The sequence below is a fragment of the Hakea prostrata genome, chromosome 5 (assembly GCF_041222555.1).
Source record: "Hakea prostrata isolate BN-2017 chromosome 5, UWA_Hpros_2, whole genome shotgun sequence".
Classification (NCBI taxonomy): domain Eukaryota; kingdom Viridiplantae; phylum Streptophyta; class Magnoliopsida; order Proteales; family Proteaceae; genus Hakea; species Hakea prostrata.
In genome coordinates, this window is record NC_142604.1 from 24,947,357 (window position 1) to 24,974,825 (window position 27,469).

Consider the following 27,469-nt stretch of genomic DNA (forward strand, 5'->3'; position numbering starts at 1 on the left):
ATAAATTCTAACCTTTTTTAATATTCCAGTATATGTTTGACCATACGTTTTATTGTTCAAGGACTTTAATAATTTTATAGTATAATAAAATTAAAATACTTTTCTGTACCCAAAAAACAATAATGAAAAATACTTTTACGTAAGAGATTCTATAATAAATGTCTAGTTTTTCTTAAAAAAGTAAAAAAATGGAGCCCACAATTCATCCCTAATACATATAATATTCCAATCCAAGGGATGAATTTAACCGATCAAGATACGTGTATATATTCGAATATAAAATTATTTTTATAAAATCAAATGGAAATCTTAGATTTTGTTACTATATTGTTATTTTTCTGTTAAAACCCTTTTTTGTTGACATCGACGTCTCCTTCTTCTTCTCCGTCATCGTTGAATGAGAGAAGACAAGAGAGTAACCCTAAAACAGAAAAGACGAGCTGAACTTAAATATCTCTCAGCCATTTTCGATGATCCAAAAAGGCCAAGCTCAGGCACGTGAAGTTCATGTATGTGTTTATCTTTCTCTTTTTCAATCTCTTTTAAAATCAAAGGACTTTACTCTTTAGATTTGTAGTTTGCTGTTTTATTGAGATTTTTTTCTTTCTTTGAACTTGTTAATGGTGAATGGCATTTCATTCGGAATCGCAGAAGAGGAACTACTGTGCTTTGGGTGATGTTTTTGAGATCGGGATGGTGCCTAAGGAGCTTGAGCTTGAAAAAGAGATCAATTTCGACTTTCGATTTCAAGTTCCTGATATTGGACAAGTCATTAGAGTGAGTTTCTTTCTTTATTTATTTTTTCTCGTTTTCCTTAAAAAGTAAAAAAAAAATTTGAATGTCATTCTCTTTCGTTTTTTAAGTTTCTGATTTGTGTATCCAATTTAGTTTCTTAAATTTGCTTTCAGTTCGTTCTCTGTTTTGGATTTTTTTTTTTTTTCTGTCTATTTTTCAGTTGGGTGAGTTCTTGAGTTCTATCACGGTGTGTTGAATAACCCACCCCGCAAAACAATGCTTTTCTGTTCATGTTCATTCTAGTGATTCGAGTTCATGGGGTACTTGATGTTATTGATTTGATAGCTCATCTGGTATCGTGTAGGAAGAGAAATAATGTAAACTAGTTGTTAGTGGAGTTATTATTGTGTCTGGAATCGTATATTGAGTTTTCCTCATCACATAGTTTTTATCGTGTTTCTATTGAAAAAAAAAAAGCCATCCCCGTAGCTGATGAATTTTATCAATCTTTTGACCCCCAAAAATTTTATTTATTTTTTTAATTTTTTTATCGGTCAAAACAGATGATTTTGCCTTTATAAACAAATTGGGATCTGCAAAAGAAAAGATTGTATGGTTTTGTTTAGAGGTCCTAATGGCTTGTCACGTTGAGCAGGATTCCATTAGGAGAAGAGAAGTCAAGGAGTTTATAAGTGGTGCTTTAGCAGGTGCAATGACTAAAGCTGTCCTTGCTCCGCTGGAAACAATCAGGTGGGCTTTCTTGTTTCTTTTATATTTGATCTTCTGGTCTTAGCCCTTTATTTTTTTCTTTTTTCTTTTTTCTTATTCTTTTGTTTCTCATCTTTTTCAAGATAAACACGATCTTCCTTACTACATGTTCTCTCTCTTTTGTTCTTGGAATAAATTTAGAAGTATGGACGGTGACATGTTTAAATTGAGCTTGTATATTGATGCCATGTTGGATAAAAAGTTGCTGTTGAAGGCTTAGTGCTTTACCTTGGATATTGGATCTTGGTGTTGACACACATTTAGTTGCTATTGATTGTAGATTTAGATTTTATAAGGCTATCTGAGTTACTTGTTTAACCAGAATCTTACAATGTAGTCACTTTTATCGGTGATCATCAATACATATAGTTACAAATGTACTTTTGAATGTGAGACACTTATTACTATGTCTTATATAGCATTTACCTATCCATTGCACTTGGAGAAATCATCTTCCACTTTCCAAGTGTTAAGGACCTAGGCCTGTTGTCACCAGGTCTTCGGATCAAATCTTGGCTCCACCTGTTGAGCTGATGGGCTGGCTTGAAAGGTGTCTTTTTGCCTTGTGATTGTACAACAATGCTAATGCCCTTCTCTCTCCCACCAATAAGAAAGGCCTCCTTCTAGAGATCCTTTGAAGATTTGTTGTCGATGTGAACCATGTATCCATGGCTTGTGTTTCTTCTATGAACAATTTCATAAGTGGATTTCCTATATGAATATATTGTTCAAATAGTAATATATGAGTTGTAGTTTCCAATTTCTTGTTTTCCTTCATGAAGATAATCTTCAACTTTTACCTTTTTATTCTTTCTGGTAAAATATATAACAATCCTCTTGCAACATGAATCCTACCCAATTGATTCCTGTTGATATGGATATCAGCTAGTTACGTATCCTTAGATAGCTGGAAGCTTCTGTCTGCGACTGCACATATACCTTTTCAAAATTAAGGGTACTTGAGTTTGGTAAAATCTAGTCATTTATTTTTTTGGGCTAGCAAATTCATGGGTGTTGTTGCTTATATTGTTTGAATTTTGAAGTGGATTCTGCACAGGATGTTCAGATTCTGCTCTACTTTGCCTATGATTTAGTAGATTACATGGAATCTTACATGATGCTGGCATAATATTACTACTTCATTAGGAATTGAAAGCACTGAAAGATCACATTTTTTCCAGGTTGAACCATATCCTGTGCTTGAAATCTGTTTTTCCCCTTTTTTCGTCTCTCTATTTGGATGGTTTTATGCTGTCTTAATAAAATGCTTTTGATGTAGTCATGGATTGATAGATGATCAACTAGGAGCAAACTTTTTCCAAGATCTTGATCAGAACCAACACATGGGACAGAGTAGGTCACATCTAGGTAGGTTAGGCTATGGCCTTATAGGTATGGTTTTGTGGCTTAGGCTATAATGGGATGATTTTTCTACCAAGGTGCACATGCTTATTGTGTAATGGCTTAGTGGTCTCGTATGGGATGGTTAGGTTATGCTAGGCTTCAAATAGATTATGTTAGGTTTCTAGGGGCTTCAAAATATAAGGTTGAAATAGAGAGATGGGTTAATCCTCTTGAGATGGTTTTAGAGGGTCTAACGGACTCAGATTTTAATGAAACGATCAAACCTAGGCTTGCTGTCTAGGAGATGCTCACCAAGTTTCATTAAATATGGATGGTTAAATTTCAAGTTATGAAGGATCTTCATTTTGAGGTTTTGGTTTCAAATCTTGACTTCCAAGATCAAGGTTTGACTTGTCCGAATGGTCTGAAATTTGGATGTGGGATGTAGGATATGATCGTTTGAGTTTGGTTGAATTAGGATGGCTTAATTAGAAGATGTGGGGTTTCTAGTTTTAGGGGCTTCTTAAGGAGCATTTGAATTCTATAGAAAGCATTTATTCTTAAAATTGACTGGTCAAAATGGGGTCTAATTAGTATTTAAGGCCACTGAGGTTGAGGGAATGATGTGTCTACAGTTTGGGATTGGGTTGGTGGGCTGTCACTTTGGTTGAAGGGGGGGGGTTAAAATGTAGAGGGGCAGGAATTACTTATGCAGGTTGAAATCCGCAACCAATTAACGATCCTTGCTTGATTCACACAGAATGGTTAACCAAACACCTTGGTGGTACCTTAGCAAGGGTTGAGAACACTATTCTAACTGAAAACAATAATGAGACGATAATTCTGGACATCAAAGCTGGAGAATTTTCGTATAATAGTCAATCTGTTTCTTTGTTTTTCCCTCTTGGGGGGGGGGGGGTATAAATTGAGATGTTAATCTGTCTTACAACTCATAATAGATTTAGGAAAGAAACTCCTAAAAGAGGACTCCTTACAAACTCATGAATTGGGCACTCACAATTGAAATAAAACATAAGAAAAGACTATTCTGCCTGTATAACTTAAGTTGGGCATAATATGCACAATCAAAATAATTAATTAACTATTTTAGTACGTTGCCTAGATACAACATTTAGGCTCATAACCGCATAAACTTACAGGACGAAGGCCAAATACCCATCTCTCTCAACCTTAGGTTGATTTTCAAAGGAAAAAAAGTCCAATTTGGTGCTGGGTCTGCATCAGGTTTGTATAAAATGCAAAGAGAAAGAACATGGTGGTTCCTGTACATTATAATGTATTTTTCGAGTTGCAGGCTATAGTAGAACCTGCAGTTTAGAGAGTTGGAGCAGCAGATATGATGAAGAGAAGAGTGGAGAAGAGAAGAAGAGAATGAAGATGAGAAGATCAAACCAGTTTGAGAAGCATCTCCTTGCAATTTGGACTAGGATCTTAGAATTGTAGGCCATTTATTTGTAAAAGAACGTTACATAGATTTGGATAGAATATTCTGTCCACTTTTCAAAATATAGAAAGACTTAAATTATTAACTTTTACAGCTCACTTCAAATAAAATCTAAATCTAACTTTCCTAAACTAATTACATCGGAAATCTGGAAATAAATCAGTGCCAAATCTAACCTGTGACACCCAAGTGACTAAAATAAAAGGGTGAAGTGTAAAAACCCAATGTCATTTAACACAGGTAAAGAAGACCATATGCACATCAACCCCACAGTAAATAAACCTTATCTCTTGTCCTCTCTTGAAGATTAGTGACCAACAAAACAATGCAAAATGAGAAATGTTCCCCAACTATTTATAAGTATGAAATACCATTTAAGGAGCATGTAATGATATGACAGACGTAACACAGTTATATCTCCAATTATTTCTTTTATCATTTCATGAGCTATCTTGACCAGATTGATCTGATGCAAATAGGTACATGATTGATAGATAGACAAATAAGTTATTTTTTATTTTTATTTGATTCTTTCTATGAGGAGTTGGGCCTTGGTGTAACAGTTAAGGTTGCTCCTTTTGACCAAGGGGTCAAGAGTTCTAGCTAGAAACAATCTCTGCAAAAGTAGAGGTAAAATGTATATATTATGATCTTCCCCAGGCCCTTCAGTGGTGGGATCCTTGTTTTAAAACCTTGCATGAGAACTGACCAGGTGGTCAAGGGTTTTAGCCTAGAGACAATCTCTTTGCGGAAGTAGGGGTAAGGCTACATACATTATGACCCTTCCCAGGCCCTGCAGGGGGTGGGATCCCTTGTTAAAAATCTGATGTGAGAACTGATCCCAAAGCATAGTTGTCAAGGCGACAAGGCAGAGTTGAGACAATAGAGGCTACGTTAAAGCATATTTTGCTGGGAGTACCGAAGTTCTAGGTTGCTTGCAAAACATAAAAAATTGAAAATAAAACTACTGTGTATCTTGATGATGAAAAGTAAATCACAAAAGCTTGAAGGCCATTTGTAGTCTTAAAAAGGAGAAGAAATCCACTTTGCTGCTTGCTGTGAGTTGGTCCATATTAACATGATCTATGTCCCAATTGCGCTGCTTCATTTGTTCCTTCCTTTATTGCTTCCAATTCTGTTTTTCTGCACTTCCTGCATTTCCAAGATCATGGAAGCTGAGATAATCATTAACATCTCAGGATCTATAACCAAATTTAGAGCAGAAAACATAGAATAAAGATAAGAGAATATGTCACTCACAGAGTCACAGGTTGTAGGGGAAGAAGGAATCCTGCAACTAGACTTGCTTCTAATCACAAGAAGATTCTGTATTTCATAATTATGTAATTTTCCCTATAATTTCCCTACCTGAATAATTCAGTCATCTGGCTCTAATTATTTCTTGAGGAACGGTTTGAAAAGATAATTCTAGAAGCATTTTGTGTTAATGACCAGACTTAAAACTGAAATACCTGATGTGTTGCCAAGATGATGTTTCAAATTTCAGCCATTCCCAGGTGTAAAAAAAAGTGCTTATTATAAGCTGACGTTTCTGAGCCACTTTGTAATGTTACATGTTGGATGCCTTTTTTTCTTTCTTGTTTGATACTGGCTTACTCTAAATCCAGCCAGTCTTAAAGTGCTGGCTGAAATATATCAATCTGAGTTTGGGCAGAAGGTTTCTTCTTGTCATCTGAAAATAGTAATACCAACAATTGAAAACACCTGCAACAGCCATAACCTTATCCCAACTAAATGGGGCCAGCCACATGATTCTTCATCCTCGACATGCCTCTATCTTCTAAAGTGGGCTCTAGTCCCACTACAAGCATATTCTTTCTTACAACTTCTCCAGTAGTCATTTTAGGCAACCCTACCTCTTATAACTCCTTATAACTGAACCTGCTCCCACTTCTTTGCTGATGCATCTATTGGTCTCCATTGGATGTGAGCATTCCACCTCAAGCGGTTTTCAAGAAACTTTTCCTGGATTGGTGCAACTTCCATAGTAATACCTTTTTATCAAAAAAAATCCGGCTCTCTTTTAAACCTTGTTAAACTATTTTTTCCTTTATATTTTATGTCACATTTTTAAAATTCAAATAGTAAGTCTTCCATCAGTTTCACATGCGGTTGGCTTTGTAAGCTTTTACATGGAAGTATGCTTCTCATATTCTTTGTATTGTTGCTTGGCTATCAGACTCTGCAGTTTAGTATTTTTTTTTAATTATCTTCTAATCAACTATTGGAATTGGTTGGCTTAGCATCTTCACTTTCTAAATGGTTGAGCTATGAGCTTCTGCTTCAATTTTCCTTTGTTACAGGACTTCCTCACCCTCACTGAGCTTATTGTGTTATATCAGTGTTAGTTAAACTTTCATGGATTTCTTCAACCTGATAGAAAAGTAGGAATTTTAGTTGATTCAATGATTAATTCTGTATATAGCTTGGAATGTTCCCTTAGTGTATATAGCTTAATCATGACACATCGAATAGTACTCATAGATGTAAAATTCACAGGACAAGAATGGTGGTTGGTGTTGGACCTCGTAATATTGCAGGCAGCTTCTTAGAGGTCATTGAGCAGCGGGGTTGGCAAGGATTATGGGCTGGTAATGCCATCAACATGATCCGTATAGTCCCCACACAGGCAATAGAGCTTGCGACCTTTGAATGTGTAAATCGAAAAATGACATCATTGCAAGAGAAGTGGAACCAGAATGAATGCCCAAGCATCAAGATTGGCAATGTTAATTTGGAGTTCTCCCTTTCATGGATCTCTCCAGTTGCGGTTGGCGGTGCTGCTGCTGGGATCATCAGCACCCTTTTCTGCCACCCTCTTGAAGTTTTGAAAGTAATGAATTGCATCTGTCAGTTTTTTGATTATGTCTTGAAATAGAAATTTCCTAAATTAAATCCAACTCTCATTTTCTATTAGCTTGTAAGCAGAAAACATTTAAAATCTTCATGATGGTTTCTTTTCTTATATACCTGTCTGGTGCTCTGGAAATTTCAACTGTTTGCTTTTGCTCTTCTCTATTGTGTTTACTAACTATTTCTTACCATTTTAAAAGAAATAGATATTTGACTTTCATTCTTGACAGAATGTTTCCCGGGGTTTTACACTTTATTTCATGGGCTTCTTCATGAGGTTGTTTGTTATTTGATCTGATAATTTGGGGAATAAGTCCTAACTGGTGATTATTCCTGAATGGTCTACATGTTTTAATATACATATTACTTAGCTTGCTTTTTACTCCTGAATATCGATAGAAAGAGGGAGAGCATATTCCCAGGGGTTCAGATTATTTCACTTTTTAGATGGATTTTATTTATTTGCTATTATCCTGAAATATTGTATACATGAAACAATAATTGAATTTAGAGTGTTTAACCATTCTGAAATTTCCAGTGGTGCCATCTCCTACAGAGTCTACTTACATACCTCGGCACGATATTTGTCTCTTCATACATAATAAGTCTATTTCTTGTTCTGGTGCTTTGGTCTTTTCTGCATGTTCATGTCTATTGTTTCTTTGGTATCTTCATAGTTACTGCATTTATTTTAGTTGTACCATTGGCTTTTTGAAATTTTCTGGGTTGAATATATATTATCTTACTTCACAAGTTGATGTCCCCATTTGTTTGTTTTTGGATATTGTGGATAATAAGGATGTCTTCCAACAAGGCTACCATCCATGATGGCTAAATATCTTCTTTATCTGTAACAGGATCGACTGACTATAAATCCTCAGGCTTATCCTAATATTACTCTCGGCCTTCGCAATATTTACAAGGATGGGGGGATTGGTGCCATCTATTCTGGGATGTCACCTACTTTGATTGGAATGCTTCCTTATAGCACTTGTTATTATTTCTTGTACGAGACATTGAAGAAATCTTTGTGCCAAGCTAAGAAGAAGAGAAATTTAAATCGTGCAGAGATGCTCCTTATTGGAGCTTTCTCAGGTGAGAACAGAGCTTTAGCTAATTTGTCATTGGATTAGTTGTTTTCTTTTGTTTTTCGTGGTTTTTTGGGATAAGCTTCCTTATTCATTATCCGTCTAACAAGAAACAGGACTTGTTATGATGATTCCACTCATAATGATGTTCCACGGTGATGCAAGTGTCTAGTGAGACCTTGCTTAATTAGAAGACTTCAATTGTGAGTCATGACACAACTTTAGTTATTGAATCATCATCAGACTTAATTAGAAGACTTCAATTGTGAGTCGTGACACAACTACAGTCATTGAATCATCATCAGACACTAATCCATGAATGAATATAGATGGCCAGAAGGGAAATGGAATATTTTTTAGGGGATATGTAGAAACTTGTCATCGTTGTTTTGCTGCAGTTCTTTTGCTTCTTTCTCTTTGAAGCAATGATGGAACTTCAGCTAAGGATAAAGAGTAGTGACTGATGATCTGCATTCTGCTTTCTGAACTTCTTGCAGGCTTCACTGCAAGCACGATTAGCTTCCCATTGGAGGTGGCCAGGAAACGACTTATGGTGGGAGCACTGCGTGGAAAGTCTCCAGCTAACATGATGGCAGCATTATCAGAGGTCATTCAGGAGGAGGGTCTGAAGGGACTATATAGAGGGTGGGGTGCAAGCTGCTTAAAGGTCATGCCATCCTCTGGCATCACCTGGATGTTCTATGAAGCGTGGAAGGATATATTGCTTGTTGAGAGGCAACATCTATAATGGCAGATGCCTTCTGAGAGTCGCACCATATTGTTGTTTGTGCGTTCAATGAGTGACCTGTGATCGATGACCTTTCATAGGTAAAAAGGCACTATTTACCCCCCCCCCCCCCCCCCAAAAAAAAAAAAAAAAAAAAAAACTAAAAAAAATAAAATTAAGGTAATGAGGTATCCTGAAGAAAATTTTGTGGGTTCTTCCTGTAAGATGTATTTGGCATAGGTAGAAGAGAAGTGTAATATTTAACAAAAGGAAACTAAATAAACAACGAATCTGTATTTCAACCAAAGTCCCTTTCTTTCCTTGAGATTGTTTATTCGGTTTGGTTGTAACAGTAGTAGAAAGGGAAAGAGGGTCTCCGCCTCACGCAGGTTAAAAATGTATCAAATTGCTTGAGTCATTTCTGGTTCAGGTAGAATAGGTGGTGGAGCCATGAGGGGGTTATATGGTAATATTTCTGTTTCTTGTTTTTTGTATTTTTTGGCATTTTTGGAATAGAAACAGCCCAAATTATGTTTATGTGGTCTGATCTGTTATTTATTAATTTATTTAATCTTTGAAAACAACTGGCATTTTTCCACAGTTTGGAGCCTATTTTGAGTTTCAAGGGAAAAAAAACGCTTATCCTGGAAAAAAAACATCAAAATGTAGCACAATAACAGTCTCAAGAGACCTCAACAGTTAGGGCTTGTTAGCTTCCTCTGTCCTTCAACCGTTCACCAATGTCAACTTTTATTCCTTGTATTTCTGTCCATGTAAAATAGAGTCACAAGAAAAATATTCAAAGTGGGAACACAGACAAGTAAAACAGCCATAAGTTGCAAGAAAGTAAAAGAGTCATCACTTGATTGATACAAGGCACAAGGGAACATGGCTTAGGATTGATATTGGATCAGGGGTTTGTTCCTTGGAGAAGTGGATCCTTCTAGAGCATCAACCAATTCAGAATGATCAAAATCATGAAGCCAGTGAACTTTATCAAATCACGAGTCAAATTTCTGCCCAAGAAGACTATTTCAGAATATCTAGCCTACACCAAACTTTTAGTTCTCTTATAATATTGGACCCATTTTGAGCCACGATGTATAGCAATGGTATAGGATTCTGCACGGCCCCCCCTTAGGATCCGCTGGATACAGTACCATAATCTATGGTCATTCAAAATATCGATTGCAGGAATAGTAAAGATCACAGACATGTAAACAAACAGACTACGGTATAATGTATTAGGTTTTACAGTTATCCAGCTTCTATTGTAAACTAGTCTTCCAAAGTAATTTCCTACGAACATGTATCTATCTACTAGCTTTCCATTCTACCAGATGTGGGTGCAGCAACATATGGCAACATGCAAGGGCATAAATGGCTCCTCTAAATCTGCAACATTGATCTCCTCCGTTAGTTCGGCCTTGCCTGCTGGCACGAGCTCAAATCTTGTAGTAACGTCTAAAAGGAGAGTCCTCGAGGGATGAGTTCCACCAAACTCGTGAGGAGAAAATAGGCACAATCATGTACATGCAATCCTGACCTACACGTTGTCCAATCATCATGTAAAATGCGGGTTTTTAACTTAGGTAACATGCTTTAATGAATAATCAATCCCCAAGGACAATCTCTCAGTCCATAAAATGAAAGTACACAATTGGGGGTAAAGGGTAAGGGCCACACTACGTACCATGATCAGGCTCAAGGGATGGTAGGTCCATAGCAGGCTTGCACAATCATCATCCTCACCAAACTCTCATCATGACCATTGGCACGGACTAATGTGAGTCGGGACTTACCTAGCCAAATGCAAGGTCTTTATACTCTAAGTGCACTTCCATGGCTTGGAAATAGGCCCTTAAGGAACCCTCTATCTTGGCATGGCTCTCTAAAGATAAGTCCTCAAGCAACCTGTTGTCTTGACCTGACTCTCCTGGCCATTCTAGGAATGCATATCCTCAAGCCCTGTTATTTTGGATATGAACCCCAACAACTCTATGCCACCACCTTAAGTCTCACTATCTTGGTAGTGACACAAATGGTACACTAGGGGACCTAGTGTCCCCTCACAGCTCCCATTCTGTTTGTTAGGCACCCACTGGTACCACTACTCCATACCATGAGATGCTAACCTCAGTGCTCATATTGATAGAGTGGTTGCACTCCTGGGTTGCACCCTACCCAATGCAACCATATGGCATGTTTTCATATGCAAGTATGTATGAGCATGTGAGATGCATGAGTGTTTGGAGGCAATGGTTGTAGCTACCACCTTGTCATATCATAAGATGCAATACCCATTCACCCGTGATCCATATGCAATCATAAATGAGCATCATGATATTAATAAATAAGCATATTCATGTAATATAAGTGTGTGATACATGTGGGACCTACATGTTTAGTCATGAATGCATGCCACATGTCATACATGGTTACTGTTGGTGCAACCTAAAGGGGGGGGTGAATCGGTTGCAACTACTTGATTATCCCAATTTTGCAGTTTGTGCGGAAATGCAAGGTAAATTGAAATTTCAACTGAATTTAAACAATAACAACCAATCACAACACAGGATTTATAGTGGTTCAACTTTGCAAGTCTACGTCCACTCCTCTCTTGGCCTCAAGAGAGTATTCCCACTATTGATTCTCTTTCAATACAATGGGTAGAGATCAAACCCTTACTGTGAAATCCCCCGGATTCCTAACCCGTTAACCCATGCATGTTTCAGGACCGCGAACCCGAACCTCAAGTCGACGACAACTGTGGGCCATCCGAGTCGAGCCCAAAGGTTTGGATGTGGGCCCAATGCAAGTGGATGACCCTAGTGATGACTTGACACCTCTTATAAAATTTAAGAGGAGAGAGAAGTTTAGTCATGAAGGTTTTAAAGGGCGATATTGGCACGTCCGTAAAATGATGATGCAAAATCCAAATGATAAGGTATTTTCACCCATGATTAGGTCTTTGAAAGACCTTTCTAACAAGCCAAAGATCTCCCAAATTGGACTTCATTTGACCCCTCAACCAGGGCTAGTTGGTTGGGCCAGTTGATTGACCGGTCGACCACCCCCAACCCAGTTCGGGGCAGAATCGTGTTTTCCCCTTTAAAACCCTATTTTTAAGCTCTCTTTCACTCATACTCGCATTTCATGTTGCTGCTAAGGCTCAAGGAGGAGAAGAAACCAAGGGAGAGGAAGGTTCCTAACCATTCGGAAGCATGTCGGCACCCGAATCATTGCGGATCGTTATGAAAGGTAAGAATCATCAAACCCTCTTCTTTGGGATTGGTTTTTGAGTAGTTCTTTGCAATAAATGATGGATTTCGGTAGTTGAAGCATGATAGGTGTAATGAATGCTTGCAAATAGTCTTATTTATGTTTCCCTTTAGTTTGTGAGTGGTTCGTGCAAATCATTGCAAACGATTTGTGTTTTGGCTCTCAGACTTGCCCGGGAGCACTCGCGAGAGCCAAAATTTGGGACCTTTTGATTTAGATGGAATTGGGTCAAATTGAAGGTACCATTAGAACCCTATTGCTGCCATTTAGGCATTCCCAAAGTTTCGTTTTGATTCGACTTCGAATCGATAACGAAATATTGAATTTTCGCCAAAACCAGTTTAAAACGGCGGGTTTTAGCATAATCGTCAGATTGGGTTTTGTTGGGTAATCTTAGGGACTCTTTTGAAACCCATTTGATTTCTAATATGTGTCTATTAATCTTCTTATGTGATTAGGAATTTTTATGAGTTAATCACCGACTCTTGTGAACCGAAATTTGTGAATTTAAGAAGAAAATCAATTAAAAGGTGAGGAATATACTCAACCTTACCTTGTATGTTTAATTATATTAATTAAATTTCATTATTGATATATTCCTTGCTTTAGTATTTATTATGCTTGTGATTATGTGTGGGACTTTGCACGAATGAAAGGTAAGAAAGTATGTTGCTTCCATTTTCAATATTCTTTGAAAACAATATGAGAATGTATGAGAGTGGGTGTTTTGGGTTTTTCTTTTAGTTTTAAATCCTAAATTATTGATATGAAAACATATGGATGATGTTGAACTAAATTACTCCTTTTATTTTTATGTTGCAAACTAGGGTTGTGGGTTCGCCCATTACCCTAGTAAACATACATGAGTATGCATCTAGACCTAAGGTGTCTAGAAGTGTTTGGCTAGATAACCTCATGAGTACTACTACCCTTCCGGCAGGGGTATTGAAGCCAATTAACCCGTGATGTTAGTGGCTGGGTCCTGAGTGTCAAAGCAGGCCCACTATCATCATAGAGAGGGTAGGGTTTTATATAATAGATAAGGACTCCTAGGCGCTCAAGACCGGTGAAATGATCCGTGAGAGGACATGGAGAGCATCCTGTCCATTATATGTAGATGACCACTGGGTTAAGGAATGGGATCCAACAGATGCTTCCCATTGAGGATTCCATTCATAGGTGGGAAAGTATTTAACCAAAAGGGCACTAGGCATGAGGGGAGATATCCGGACCATATGTAGTACGAGACCGTATGACTTTGCACTGGGCTAAGATTATCCTTGACATGCGCCAATCTCATACCAAATGGTGATGTGAGAGAGTGGTGACCTATACCCCAACCATGGCTTGACAGGACTTTACCCAACAACCGCGGAGAACCCAATAGATGTCTCTTGTTGAGGGAGAGTGACTGAGACTGCCCAAAGGAGATTGATGTTTAAACTTAATGTGTGTCTATCATAGAGACTTCATGATAGAAGTTAGGAGCATAATATCATAATCATTCATATATCCTATCATTATCATTATCATTAATTACATTTGTTGCTACACAATCCTGTTCGTCCCTTCAGCCGGTTGAACCTGCAAGAATGAGCCGGGTCGAGTTTTCACCTCCGACAATCTAGTTAGGGATCCGACTAAGGAAGACAAGAAAGTAATTGTAATATCTAGCCCTATTCTAACCTTGACCCTGACTCGGATCCACTGTTGTATTCAGGTCCGAGGACCCGAAGAGGTGGAAGAAGAGATTTATGGACCATTCTGATTGATGATCATGATTCGGAGACCGAGCCCATGGACATTGACAATGATACCCCTTGCTTAAATGCATTGTCAGTGTTTAAGGAAAGTCTGCGCATCGGAGAAGATTAATATGGTTGATGTACCAAATGACCTCCTGTGCACAATCCGAAGGTATTCCCCAAAACTAGACTTCTTGATTGAATTGTGGAAGAAAACCTCACTCAATTTGACCTTGTATAGCCTTTCAAATCCCTACTTGAAGTTGCTGTTCTAAACTTGAGTTTTCTGCTGAAAATATTTTGGTCGATCATTTTGGTCGATACCATCGACCAAGGACCATTGACCAAAATATCCCAGTTTGCCAAGTTAATGATTCCATGGAATATTCCTCTTCTATTTAATATGACCTCGAGCCTTGAGCCTTTTGCAATCATTTTTCTCACCTGGGAACGTGGGGAGAGCTTCCCAAAGCAACTCCTTGGTTAGTGTGAAGGGTATCTCATCAAAGACACTTAGTTTATCTTTGATTCTTGTCTTCATCTTCCACACTAAGGTATGACTCCTCCTTCCACTCTCTATCCTACCCTTTTCTACTCTTTTCTATTGTCATCTTGCTGATGGGACATTTGGAATGGTGCTGCAACCTTGCAACCACCACTCCAAGTGCCTACTCATGCTCAATCCATGATTCCCTTAGCCATTCATTGATGCTAATGCTTATATCTCATGCCTAGCATATGTATTCCATGATTTACCTATTAACATCATACCATTTGATATCAAACTGAGCTATAGAGTGTATTATGTTCATGTTTAACATTGCCATATGATTCCAATCGAATTTCTATTAGTTCCTCTAGCTATTGCATGCTATTCCTCATCAATGCAATCAATTCCAACTCATGCCATGATGTTTATCACTTGAACTTGATAGCTCAAATTGGGGCTTTTTAATTAGACCATTGGATTGGGTTAATTCCTTGATTTATAGTGTCCTACTACTGTTGTTAAGTATGCCTCCAAGTTTCAGATTGATCCGAACACCGGAAGACTCATTTCGGACCAAAATCCCCAAAATCCACTATTCTGCCTGAGGACAATTTTGGTCGATACTTTTGGTTGATACCATCGACCAAGACCATCGACCAAAGTTGTTGCTAACAGCAACCTTGGTCAGTTTTGACCCAAATGACATCCGATCTTCCCGACTTCTTTTCTAACTTATTATTGATGTTTGTTTAGGGCCTTAACAATTCTATTGGACTATTCTTGGTATTCTCAATTCATCATCAACTCATCCAAGGTAAGGATGGTTATATCCATAAACATATAAGTCATCAAATATTGAACTGTGCTTCATTTAAAGAATGAAATCCCTAAATTTCCTTTCAATCATTATGAGACTGTTACATATGTGTTAGAACAGTAGCATTGAAATCTTTATACTTTTGTTGTGTTACTTTATCATTTGATTTGCTTATGATTATAATGATTCGTTTCAATATCATGATTTGATTACTATTGTGAATATGCATTGGATGCATGAGAAATGATGAGATTTGATGTGTGATTGCTTACGTATGACTTGGGATTTGGGGGGTGTCCTATTGACACTTCTGTCTTTGGGCATCGGAGGGAATAATGGGATGTTCTCTGATGGTGCCTATCAACACTCTCCCGAGTTATTGGATGGCATACATAGGATTGTCTAGTTGTGTGGCTAGGTTCATCCTTGTCGTGTCAGACCCGAATCGGAAGGGCATTGAGACATAACAACCCGTGGTAGTGTATGGTTGGATGGGCGCTCTAGGCCGGTAACCAATCCGGTAGGGGACATAAACCATGCTACGGATACCGAAAGGGGCCATTTATTGGTAGAGTTGCATATGGATAGACTTGGGCTCACGGGCGCTCAAGACCGGTAACCAATCCGTGAGAGGACGTGAGAGCTTCCCGTTTACTATATGTGGATGACCAATAGGGTTGATGAGTCCGAAATCCAGGATTTCGCTGACTCTAGTGTGAAGGATACCGGAAAGGATCGCCGGGGCGAGGAATGGACGTATCTGAATCGACTTGACCGAAGCTGAGTAGATGACTTGCATTGGGCTAGGCTTCTACTGTGACATGCGCCAGTACTTGACCAAATGGTGATGTGAGAGAGTGGTGATCGATCCCCTTACCACGACTTTTGATGACTTTACCGATCTTCCCCGGGCATTCCCAAGATATGGAAATGGGAGAGTGACTGACGACCCAGAGAAGTACGGTGCTATGACTTGAAGCATGTCTACCCTAGAGACCAGCATTCATAGAGTCAGGCTCATATCTGCATCATATGTTCCATATCACATTGCATTATTATATGTTCTGAATGTGTATGATTTCTAATTATGGAATAACTTCCTTCTTTGAGTTCTTCGAACTCATTCCTTTTTGTGCAAATGTTTTAGATTACATTCCAGTGCACCGAAGATTACTATGGCACCTCCTATGAGGCAGACTATGATTCCACATACTACCCTCCGGGTAGTGGCGTCGGTGAGGATCCGTATATTGGAGCCGAGGAGGATTACTATCCGCACCAGGGTTAGCCTCACAGTTGTGCGGGAGCGGCAGTGCTGGGTTTACTTCATCCGTACTGTTGAGGAGACTACCATTAGTATAGAAGAAACCCTAGCATAGTGCCCCATTCCCCTGGTGTATTTGTGGAACCTTGGATATTGTAATTAACTTGTCTTTGAGTTATTCCGGTGACACTTGGATATGTAACTAACTTGATTTACTTCTTTTCCGCTGCTCTGAGAGGGTGGCTACCACACCTTCTCACCCTTTATGATTTTGATCACACTTTATTATTATCTATATTCCGCACTTTGATTTAGTTAATCTTATCTTATTCATGATACTTAGTATTAGCTGTTTTTACCATTGATTATTACTGTTCATGATTGTGTTACCATGTATGTGGGAGGCATGGACCTCAGATCATTGATCCTTGGACTGTGGATCACATCCCGGGTATTCCAAATGGGGTACCGGTTGGGTGGATGTGACAGTAATGAACAATAATAATTCGAATAGTGATAGTTCTATTCAGCGTACCTTTCTCTTGTGCTCCCTTACCTTTTTATAGGTTTTCTACGTATGAGTTTGTCTCGAACTAAAACATTACTTGGACTGCAATACGAACTTTAGTGATTGAGTCCTACTCAAAAATGAGTTATTGAGTCCCAGTCGAATACTTTGTCTTCAGTTATCAATCTACTAGGATTTACTTTGTTATCCTGCCTTTATGCTTGTATAACCGACCTTGACTTGGTCTGTTCGACCTGGGTTCATCCGACCAGGTCCAACCTGGGTTTATCCGAACTGGTTAGAGCCATTTTATTTATTCTATATCATAAGCCCCCCAGTCTGTGGAATCCGATCTTTAGGCTGTTCGGATTGTAGAGACTTGCAAGCACGAGTACATGTTATGAAGCTTAGAAATCCGACCAATATAACTTGTGTATTTGGAAATTGATTCGGGTCAGGCTCCATTGCTGACGTCATCTGACAATGCACTATGCCATAATAAATGGGAAAGACGGCGCACGTTCTCTGAGGAAGTAACTTTACTGACACGTGGTCAGGTATTTATGACCTCTTATGATGACTTTTAACATTTAAAAAGTGCTTGAATTTCAACCATTTTTATCTCTTAACCCCAACCTTGAGATTGGAATCTTATAGAAGATATAAGGTTTCTATCTCTCTGTGAATCATCAGATGGAGGGGCTTTTTAGAGTTGTTGGATCAAGATCTTGCTTGGAAGTTCTGCAGTCCTCCTTTTTAATCCCTTAGATTAGGATTTTTGGAGGGTACAAAAATCCTCCTTCTTCCTCTTTCTTTCATTCTACTATTCTGTAAGTCTGGTTTTTATCTGTGAAGACGAAGAGAGTTGCAGAGCTTTCAAGAGTCTTTCTAGACCCTTTTCCGGTGCTCGTTCAACTATTCTTTGCACGAGTAAGTTCGTCTTTCCCTTCTGAATCTTTTGATGGTTTTTATTGTTGCATTTATATTGTGTTCTGAATTCTTTTTGCATTTTCTTTTTTTCTCTGCTCTGCTCGTTTTGTTTCTGCAACAGCAACCTTAATTTCTGTTTAGTAATGGGTGTTAAGAAGAAAGCTTCTAAGCCTTCTAGAGCCTCCTCTAGCCAACCCTCTTCTGGGAGCTCTACTGCTAGTTCTGGGGATAGTGGGCCTTCCTCTTCTGGGTATAGTGACACTTCTGTTGACTTGACCTTGTCTCCTAGTACTCATCAAAACTTACTTAGTGATGCTGAATTAACTTCATTAAGTATTTGTAATCGGTTTAGTATGAACAGGAGACGTTGGCTACATAGCCTTTCTTCCTCAACTTTAACTCTTGAGAGAAGTCGTCCTAGGACTTCCGAACACATAGATTTCGACCTTAGTACTTCGGGTCCCAGTTTTTATCCGTCTGAGCTGACAGAAGATGATTTGAAGGAAATCCGAGCTCGGTATGCCATTCCTGATAGCTTTGTACTTAGGATTCCATCTTTTCATGAACGGGCTCACCAACCTTCTCCTGGTGAGTTTTCTATGTACGAAGATGCCTTCGTTAGTGGTTTTAGACTTCTTGTGCAATCTGTCTTTGCAGATATTCTTAATCGCTTTGGGATGTGTCCGGGGATGTTAGCACCCAATAGTTGGCGTAATATCATCTGCTTTTGGGGTTTCTGTAAACAGGATGAGGTCGGTGTGATGCCGACCTTGAATTTGTTTCTTCAGTTTTTTTTGTATAAAAAACAAGAACATAATCGTTGGTTTTATCTTTCCAAGCGCACTGCTCTCCAGTCTGGTTGGGAGGGGAATTTTGTAGGGAAGGGTACTCTTCCTACCAACACTAAGGGTTGGAGGTCTAGATATTTCTTTGTTCGTTCTTCCTCTCCTCCCAGTTTCCCGATCTAGTGGCCAAAGAAACCTAGGGAGGATTCAAATGCCATCCCTCCTCTTTCTCGTTCCGAACAGGAAGCTCGGGATCGTATTCGGATGATCCCTACCGCAGATCCGAACTTATTTGTTGTTAATGGATATTGTCCGAAATATCCGAACATCCTTCATTATTGGGGGGTTTTGACCGGTAAGATGTGTCCTTTCTCTTGTTTATCTTGGTTTTTTATCACTTTATTATTTCCCAAGTCATCTTACTCGGAAAAATGATGCAGTGATGCTCGGTGAGGAAGACTTTGAAGATGCTGCAGCTGTTGCATCCACCCAGCCGGTACCCTATCTGGCATACCCGGGATGTGATCCACAGCCCCGAAGATCCATAGTTCAGAGACCACATCAGCCACATCGACAATAACACAATCATGAACAATCAATATTAAGCTACAATCAATAAAATAGAATTCAGGAATAAGATATCATGGATAATCAGAGTGCGGAAATAAATATCAAATCAGATAAATTAAGAAGGCAGTGGGCGGAATCCATTCCTTCACCAAGCGGAAGTGAGGTCAAAATTTAGTTAAGTACAAGTCTCAAGTTATGAAGATAAGTTAAAATTATTACAATTCTTCTAAGTTTAATTATCACAAAAAGAAGGGGTAACTACTCATAAGTCTCTTCCACAATGGATATGTCCTCTTCAAAGGTGAGGACCATGGAGATCCAACATGACTGCTCCCATACAACTCCAGGGCTAACCCTGGTACGCCGGGTGATCTTCTTCGGTATGGTCACCGAAGTCTTCAATGTAGCTAGCCTCCGGATAGTAGTATGAGGTATCCGGGTCCGCCTCAGGGAGGGTGCCATCAGAGTAATCACCTGTAGAATAGCCTAACAAAATATTGCAACAGAAAAGGAATGAGTTCAAAAGAACTCAGCAAGGAAGTTATTCCATCACACATAAACCACAAGATAATCATAACATGATGCAGATGATATGAAGCATATAATGCAATATGATTTTATTCTAAGTATGCTGGTCATCTATGGTAGACATCCTTTAAGTCATAGCACCATACTTCTTTAGGTAGTCTCAGTCACTCATCACCGGGGGAAATTGGGTCCTGCATCCCTCTCGGACAAATCCATGGTTGGGGGTTTCGGTCACCACTCTCTCACATTACCGTTTGGTCTAAGTATTGGCGCATGTCAAGGTATAGCCTAGCCCATATGCAAGTCATCTACTTAATCATATCATGTCAGTTCCAGATACGTCCATTCCTCCCCTCTCGGGATCCTTTCCGGTATCCTTCACACTAGAGTCACGGATATTACTCACCGGACTCATCAACCCTATTGATCATCCACAAATAGTAAATGGGAAGCTCTCACGTCCCTCTCACGGATCATTTCACCGGTCTTGAGTGCCCGTGAGCCCAAGTCTAGCCATTTGCAACCCTACCAATACATGGCCCCTTTCGGGTAACCGTAATGCAATTTATGTCCTCTCACGGAGTTGATACCGGTCTTGAGCGCCCACAAATCCACACTACTACCACGGGTTGTTCGGTCTCAATGCCCTTCCGAATCTGGTCTGATATGATAGGGACATCCTAGCCATACATCTAGACAAGTCCTATGTAGGTCATTCAATAACCCGGGAAGCGTCGATGGACACCTTCGGAGAACATCCCATACTATTCCCTCCGATGTCCAAGGACGAAGCACCGATAGGGTACCCCTCAATCCCAAGTTATACTTAAGCAATCACATGCCCAAGTTCATCATATCAGTTCACAAGATACAACATCATAATAAACATTCAATTCATGACATTGACATAAGTCATCATATATTGAAATTGATAAACATGATAAGACATTGAAATAACATAATGTAAACACAAAGCTACTGTTGAAAGACATATGTAGCAAGTCTAACATGATAAGAATATGAAATAAAAACTATATTTACTAAGTTAGGGATACCAAGTCAAAATTCCATATCTTAGGTAATTATATCGATAACTATCCTTACCTTGAATCGGAGAAGAGAATGGTCCAAGATCACAAGCAAGTGGCCCAAATAGCCTTAAAGTCCTAAACAAGCATATATGAAAGGTTAGAGAAGAAATCAGAACAATTGGAGATCAAACGAATCAGAACTAGGCAAAAGTTGCTGACAACAACTCTATTGGTCGATACATTTGGTCGATAGTATCGACCAATTGTATCGACCAAATCAATTCCAGGACAGCAAGCTGGCTTTTTGGATTCTTGCCCAGATTTGGTCTTCCGGGTCTCGGATTGACACGAAACTTGGAGGATAGTCTAAGCACAACATGGGGACACTAATTATCAAGAAACTTTCATAATCCAATGGTCCATTTGGAAATCCCCAAATCGACATATTAAGGTTAAGAGTTGTAGGTCATGGCATTGGCTACATCTCAATGCAAATTAGGGGAAAACATGGGGGATTAGGTAGGGAATCGTTTAGAAGTAACATGGAACACATATGCAAGGTATAGATTAGGTTAATCTTGAGCTTCATCTCAGTTTTGGTAAATAAAGCAAGTTGGTAAGCAATAAATCATGGAAATGTGTAGTTAATGATCATGAGGTGAATCAATCATAGTCATATCGGTGAAAACATCATTGTATGGGGTTTAGAAGGTTCATGGCAAGGTGTATGCAAGGTTGCAGCACCTTGGCCATGGTCCCAACAGTAAAATAGAGAAAAGATGAGTGAGAAAGTAATTAGGAGAGAGAGAGTCATACCTTTAAAGTGGAACAAGAAAGTGGGAAGGAGTGGTTGGCAATGATTGATGAAGAAGATGCTTCACCACTACCAAGGAGGAGTTCTTGGGAGGCTCTCCCACGTTCCCAGATGTTAAAAACGCGAGAATAGGGCTCCAGTCTCGAGGAATAAATAATTAGAAAAGAATATTCCAAGAATCTTTAAATCTGGGTTCAGCAAACTTGTTGGTCAATACATTTGGTCGGTAGTATCAACCAATAGTATTGACCAAAACATATTTCTTCAGAATTTTACAGAATAGTTCAGCAACTTTAGGTGCGGACTTAGAGGGCTATACAAGGTCAAATTGCATGGGGTTTTCTCCTACAGTTCACTCAAGAGGTCTAGTTTTAGGGAGTACCTTCGGATTCTGCACCGGAGTCCCTTTGATATCTCAACTGTCTCACTCTTCATCAGTGCGCAGATTCTAACTTAACACTGGTAATGTACTCAAGGAAGGAGCAGCATCATCAATGTCCATAAACTGGAGTTCCAACATTACGTCATCAACCAGTAGGGCCCATAAATTCCTCCTACCACCACTTCGGGTCTTCGGACCTACAGACACAACAATGACCGGGTCGGGTCAAGGTTAGGTAAAAGCTGGATTTTACATTCTCCCCCCCTTTAAAGAATTTCGTCCTCGAAATTGAAAGCGTACCTGTGCTTCCAAAAAGATGGGGAAACTTCTCTTTCATTTCTTCTTCCTTTTCCCATGAAGCTTCTTCCAGGGTATGGTTCTTCCACCGAATCTTCACCAAAGGGATGGTGCGATTCCGCAGCTACTTGTCCTTTTTATCTAGGATTTCAGCTGGTCCTTCATCGTAAGAAAGATCAACATTAAGTCCTTCGGGTGCTTGCTGTAGTATGTGTTCCGGGTTCTCTTTGTACTTCCGAAGAATCGAAACATGGAACACATTGTGAACTCCAGCAAGAGATGGAGGCAAGGCCAAGCGATAAGCAACAGGTCCAACCCTTTCCAAGATTTCGAAAGGTCCGATGAAGCGGGGGCTAAGCTTTCCGCTCACATTGAATCTCATCACTCCTTTCATAGGTGATACTTTAAGGAAAACTTTCTCTCCAATTGGAAACTCCAGATCGGTCCTTCTCTTGTCGGCATAGGATTTCTGTCTTGACTGAGCAGACTTAATCCTTTCTCTAATCATGTCGACCATAGCACTTGTAGCTTCAATCATTTCCGGGCCTAAGACTTTTCTTTCACCTGTCTCAGTCCAATACAAAGGCGTTCTACAAGTGTTACCGTACAAAGCTTTAAAAGGGGCAATGCCTATTGTTGATTGATAACTGTTGTTATAGGCAAACTCAACTAAAGCTAAGTGTTCATCCCAATTTCCACCCATATCCACCACACAAGATCTAAGCATATCTTCTAAAATTTGAATTGTCCGCTCAGATTGTCCATCAGACTGGGGATGATGAGCTGTACTCAGATTTAATTGGGTTCCCAAGGCTTTCTGCAATCCATTCCAAAACCTTGAGGTGAACCTAGGATCAAGGTCAGACACAATACTCATCGGCACACCGTGTAGACGAACCACATTGTCCACATAGAGTCTAGCTAACTTGTCCAAAGTGTAGGTGATCTTCATAGGTAGGAAATGGGCTGATTTAGTCAACCTATCTACAACCACCCACACGGTGTCATTTCCTTTACTTGTCCGCGGCAAGCTAGTCACGAAGTCCATGGAGATATCTTTTCACTTCCAACTAAGAACAGGAAGGGGCTGAAGCAATCCGGACAGAGGTTGGCGAACGGCTTTAACACGCTGACAAGTCTCGCACTTGGCCACAAAGTCTTCAACATCCGCTTTCAAACTAATCCACCAAAAATGTTCCATTAAGTCTTTATACATTTTGGTACCCCTAGGGTGTATTGTAAAGATCAACTGGTGTGCTTCTTTCAATATTTCCTTCTTGATTTCATCAACAGCAGGCACATAGAGTCTACCTCTAAACAATAAGGCACCATCTAAAGATGTACTAAAAGCAGGGTCCATCTCTGAATTCGTGGCAACCTTCTCAATCTTCTCTTTCAGTTCAGGGTCAGAACTTTGCAAAGCGACGATCCAGTCTCTAAGGGTGGATCTTACCGTCATGGCATAAAGAATACAATCCGAACCCTCAGGAACCACTTCTAAGCCAAACCTTTCCATTGATAACAACAAAGATCGACTCGAAGCACACAAGTTCAAATCCTTCTTCTGACTCTTCCTACTAAGAGCATCCGCAACTACATTTGCTTTACCTGGGTGATATTGGATGTCACAATCATAGTCAGAAACCAACTCCAGCCATCTTCTTTGTCTCATATTCAGCTCTTTCTGGGTGAAGAAGTATTTCAAACTCTTATGATCTGTGAAGATAGCGATCTTCTCACCGTATAGGTAATGTCTCCAAATCTTTAAAGCAAAAACCACGGCGGCAAGCTCTAAGTCGTGGGTGGGATAATTCCGCTCATAGTCCTTCAATTGCCGAGAAGCATAAGCCACAACTTTGTCGTGTTGCATCAACACGCAACCCAATCCGAACATGGAAGCATCGGTGTAGACTGTCAACCCACTGGAACTATCAGGTATAGTTAAAACCGGGGCGCTTGTCAATCTAACCTTCAGCTCCTCGAAATTCTTCTCGCAAGACTCGGTCTACTGTTGAAAGACATATGTAGCAAGTCTAACATGATAAGAATATGAAATAAAAACTATATTTACTAAGTTAGGGATACCAAGTCAAAATTCCATATCTTAGGTAATTATATCGATAACTATCCTTACCTTGAATCGGAGAAGAGAATGGTCCAAGATCACAAGCAAGTGGCCCAAATAGCCTTAAAGTCCTAAACAAGCATATATGAAAGGTTAGAGAAGAAATCAGAACAATTGGAGATCAAACGAATCAGAACTAGGCAAAAGTTGCTGACAGCAACTCTATTGGTCGATACATTTGGTCGATAGTATCGACCAATTGTATCGACCAAATCAATTCCAGGACAGCAAGCTGGCTTTTTGGATTCTTGCCCAGATTTGGTCTTCCGGGTCTCGGATTGACACGAAACTTGGAGGATAGTCTAAGCACAACATGGGGACACTAATTATCAAGAAACTTTCATAATCCAATGGTCCATTTGGAAATCCCCAAATCGACATATTAAGGTTAAGAGTTGTAGGTCATGGCATTGGCTACATCTCAATGCAAATTAGGGGAAAACATGGGGGATTAGGTAGGGAATCGTTTAGAAGTAACATGGAACACATATGCAAGGTATAGATTAGGTTAATCTTGAGCTTCATCTCAGTTTTTGGTAAATAAAGCAAGTTGGTAAGCAATAAATCATGGAAATGTGTAGTTAATGATCATGAGGTGAATCAATCATAGTCATATCGGTGAAAACATCATTGTATGGGGTTTAGAAGGTTCATGGCAAGGTGTATGCAAGGTTGCAGCACCTTGGCCATGGTCCCAACAGTAAAATAGAGAAAAGATGAGTGAGAAAGTAATTAGGAGAGAGAGAGAGTCATACCTTTAAAGTGGAACAAGAAAGTGGGAAGGAGTGGTTGGCAAGGATTGATGAAGAAGATGCTTCACCACTACCAAGGAGGAGTTCTTGGGAGGCTCTCCCACGTTCCCAGATGTTAAAAAAGCGAGAATAGGGCTCCAGTCTCGAGGAATAAATAATTAGAAAAGAATATTCCAAGAATCTTTAAATCTGGGTTCAGCAAACTTGTTGATCGATACATTTTGGTCGATAGTATCGACCAATAGTATCGACCAAAACATATTTCTGCAGAATTTTATAGAATAGTTCAGCAACTTTAGGTGCGGACTTGGAGAGCTATACAAAGTCAAATTGCATGGGGTTTTCTCCTACAGTTCACTCAAGAGGTCTAGTTTTAGGGAGTACCTTCGGATTTTGCACCGGAGTCCGTTTGATATCTCAACTGTCTCACTCTTCATCAGTGCGCAGATTCTAACTTAACACTGGTAATGTACTCAAGGAAGGAGCAGCATCATCAATGTCCATAAACTAGAGTTCCGACATTACATCATCAACCAGTAGGGCCCATAAATTCCTCCTACCACCACTTCGGGTCTTCAGACCTACAAACACAACAATGACCGGGTCGGGTCAAGGTTAGGTAAAAGCTGGATTTTACAGCAGCTACTATGTTGGAAGTGGAGGCTAAGCATCCGAACCAAGCCAGATAAGACATCGGCTGATCGGTCTTCTCCATCTAAGGATAAGGCTGCTGCTAAGGATAAATCGTCTTCTCGAGTTCGGAAAGGGAACCCCTCTGAACTTCCTCCTCGGCCATCAAAAATGTGGCCAGCAAGAAGAGCTCGGATCCTGATCCTCACCCTTCCTTAGGTGAGGATATTTCAGGTCAGGGTAATCCAGATGAGGTTAGGACTTCAAGCTCCACCAACATTCTTCAACCAGACTGGTCGTTGGATGGCAACTCTTCGGTTTTTAGGGGTGATCCTCGCTCCATGTCCCGAGTTGCTAATGAGTGGTTGAGTGGGGTTATTCTGCCATCCGACCTGGAATATCTCCAGAGTTTTGGTCATTTACAAGCGCACAACATTACTGTGAGGTATGAATTCTTTCTTCTTGTTCTGAAGGTTATTTTCTTTACCTCATATGTAAACTCGCCATTTTCTGGTGTACAGGATGGCTTGTGCTTTGGTCCAATCCTTGGGTCAAAGTATTAATTCTGCTTGGCAAGATTTCTTTTCTCTTCAGGAAGCCGAGCAGCGTAATGATAAGTTGAAAGAGGAGTTGTCAGCTTTGAAGTCAAGTAACAGCTCCTTGATTGCTCGGGAAGCAAAGCTAATGAGTGAGCTGGCAGCTGTGAAGGGTACTAACGATGCGTTAGTGCTCGAAAAATCTTCTCTTCAAACTAATTTGGAGGAGGCTGAAGGCTCTTTGGTCGGTAAGGATGCAGAGATTAGTAGTCTTCAAGCCAAGTTGGAGAGTTCGGACAGCGAGGTTGCTCGGCTGACCAAGATGATTGAGGAGAAAGCCCCTTGCATTTTTGAAGATCTTTCTGATGAGCTTCGCCATGAAGTTATTAAAAGATGGGTCAAGACGGCTGAGTGCAGAAAGTTTATGGCAAAGGTCGCTGCCCTTGGGTATATTTATGCTCGGCGTCAAGTCTATCAAGGTATTATTGCAGCCTTTAATGACTTGGATTTGGGGGCTTTTAAAGCTTTTATTGATCCAGGTATCTATGATGACCTGAAAGTTCCTCGTCCTCAGTGGTGCTCCGACTAGCCTCAGTTCCCGAAGCCTCCAGGTGTCGAAGTGACTGACTTTTTGGATTCTAACTGGGATCTGTTGCCCAAGGTTGGGCGCTAGGATACTTCTGCTTCTAAGAGCAAGTCTGATCAAAAGAATTCTTAGTTTGGTTATTTGTAGACCTTTAATGCCTTTTTGTTGATACACTGCCATTTTTGAGGCTTTATGTAATCTTGGCTTGATATATGCATATGTATGATCTCTACTTGTTCGAATGGAGTAGTTTGTTTAATATCAAGGTTTTTTGGTCTATTGATACCTTTGCCTTTATGAACCAGCGAGCTCGGTTTGATAGATTTTTGATATGTTTGGTGCCTAATGGGTATTAGGACTTTTAGTGCCTAAGTAATTTTTAGGTCTTTTCTTCTT

General features: G+C 39.7%; 1 protein-coding gene across 1 annotated transcript; it reads left to right on the top strand.

Moving 5' to 3' along the window:
- The first annotated feature begins 355 nt into the window (after window positions 1-355).
- On the top strand, window positions 356-9,130 carry LOC149015740 (Mitochondrial substrate carrier family protein). Its single transcript, XM_089156255.1, has 6 exons — window positions 356-509; window positions 652-777; window positions 1,391-1,485; window positions 6,833-7,166; window positions 8,044-8,281; window positions 8,772-9,130. The coding sequence occupies exons 1-6, from the start codon at window positions 471-473 to the stop codon at window positions 9,020-9,022; spliced, it is 1,083 nt and encodes a 360-aa protein (XP_089012381.1). The 5' UTR covers window positions 356-470; the 3' UTR covers window positions 9,023-9,130.
- The last annotated feature ends 18,339 nt before the right edge of the window (window positions 9,131-27,469 follow it).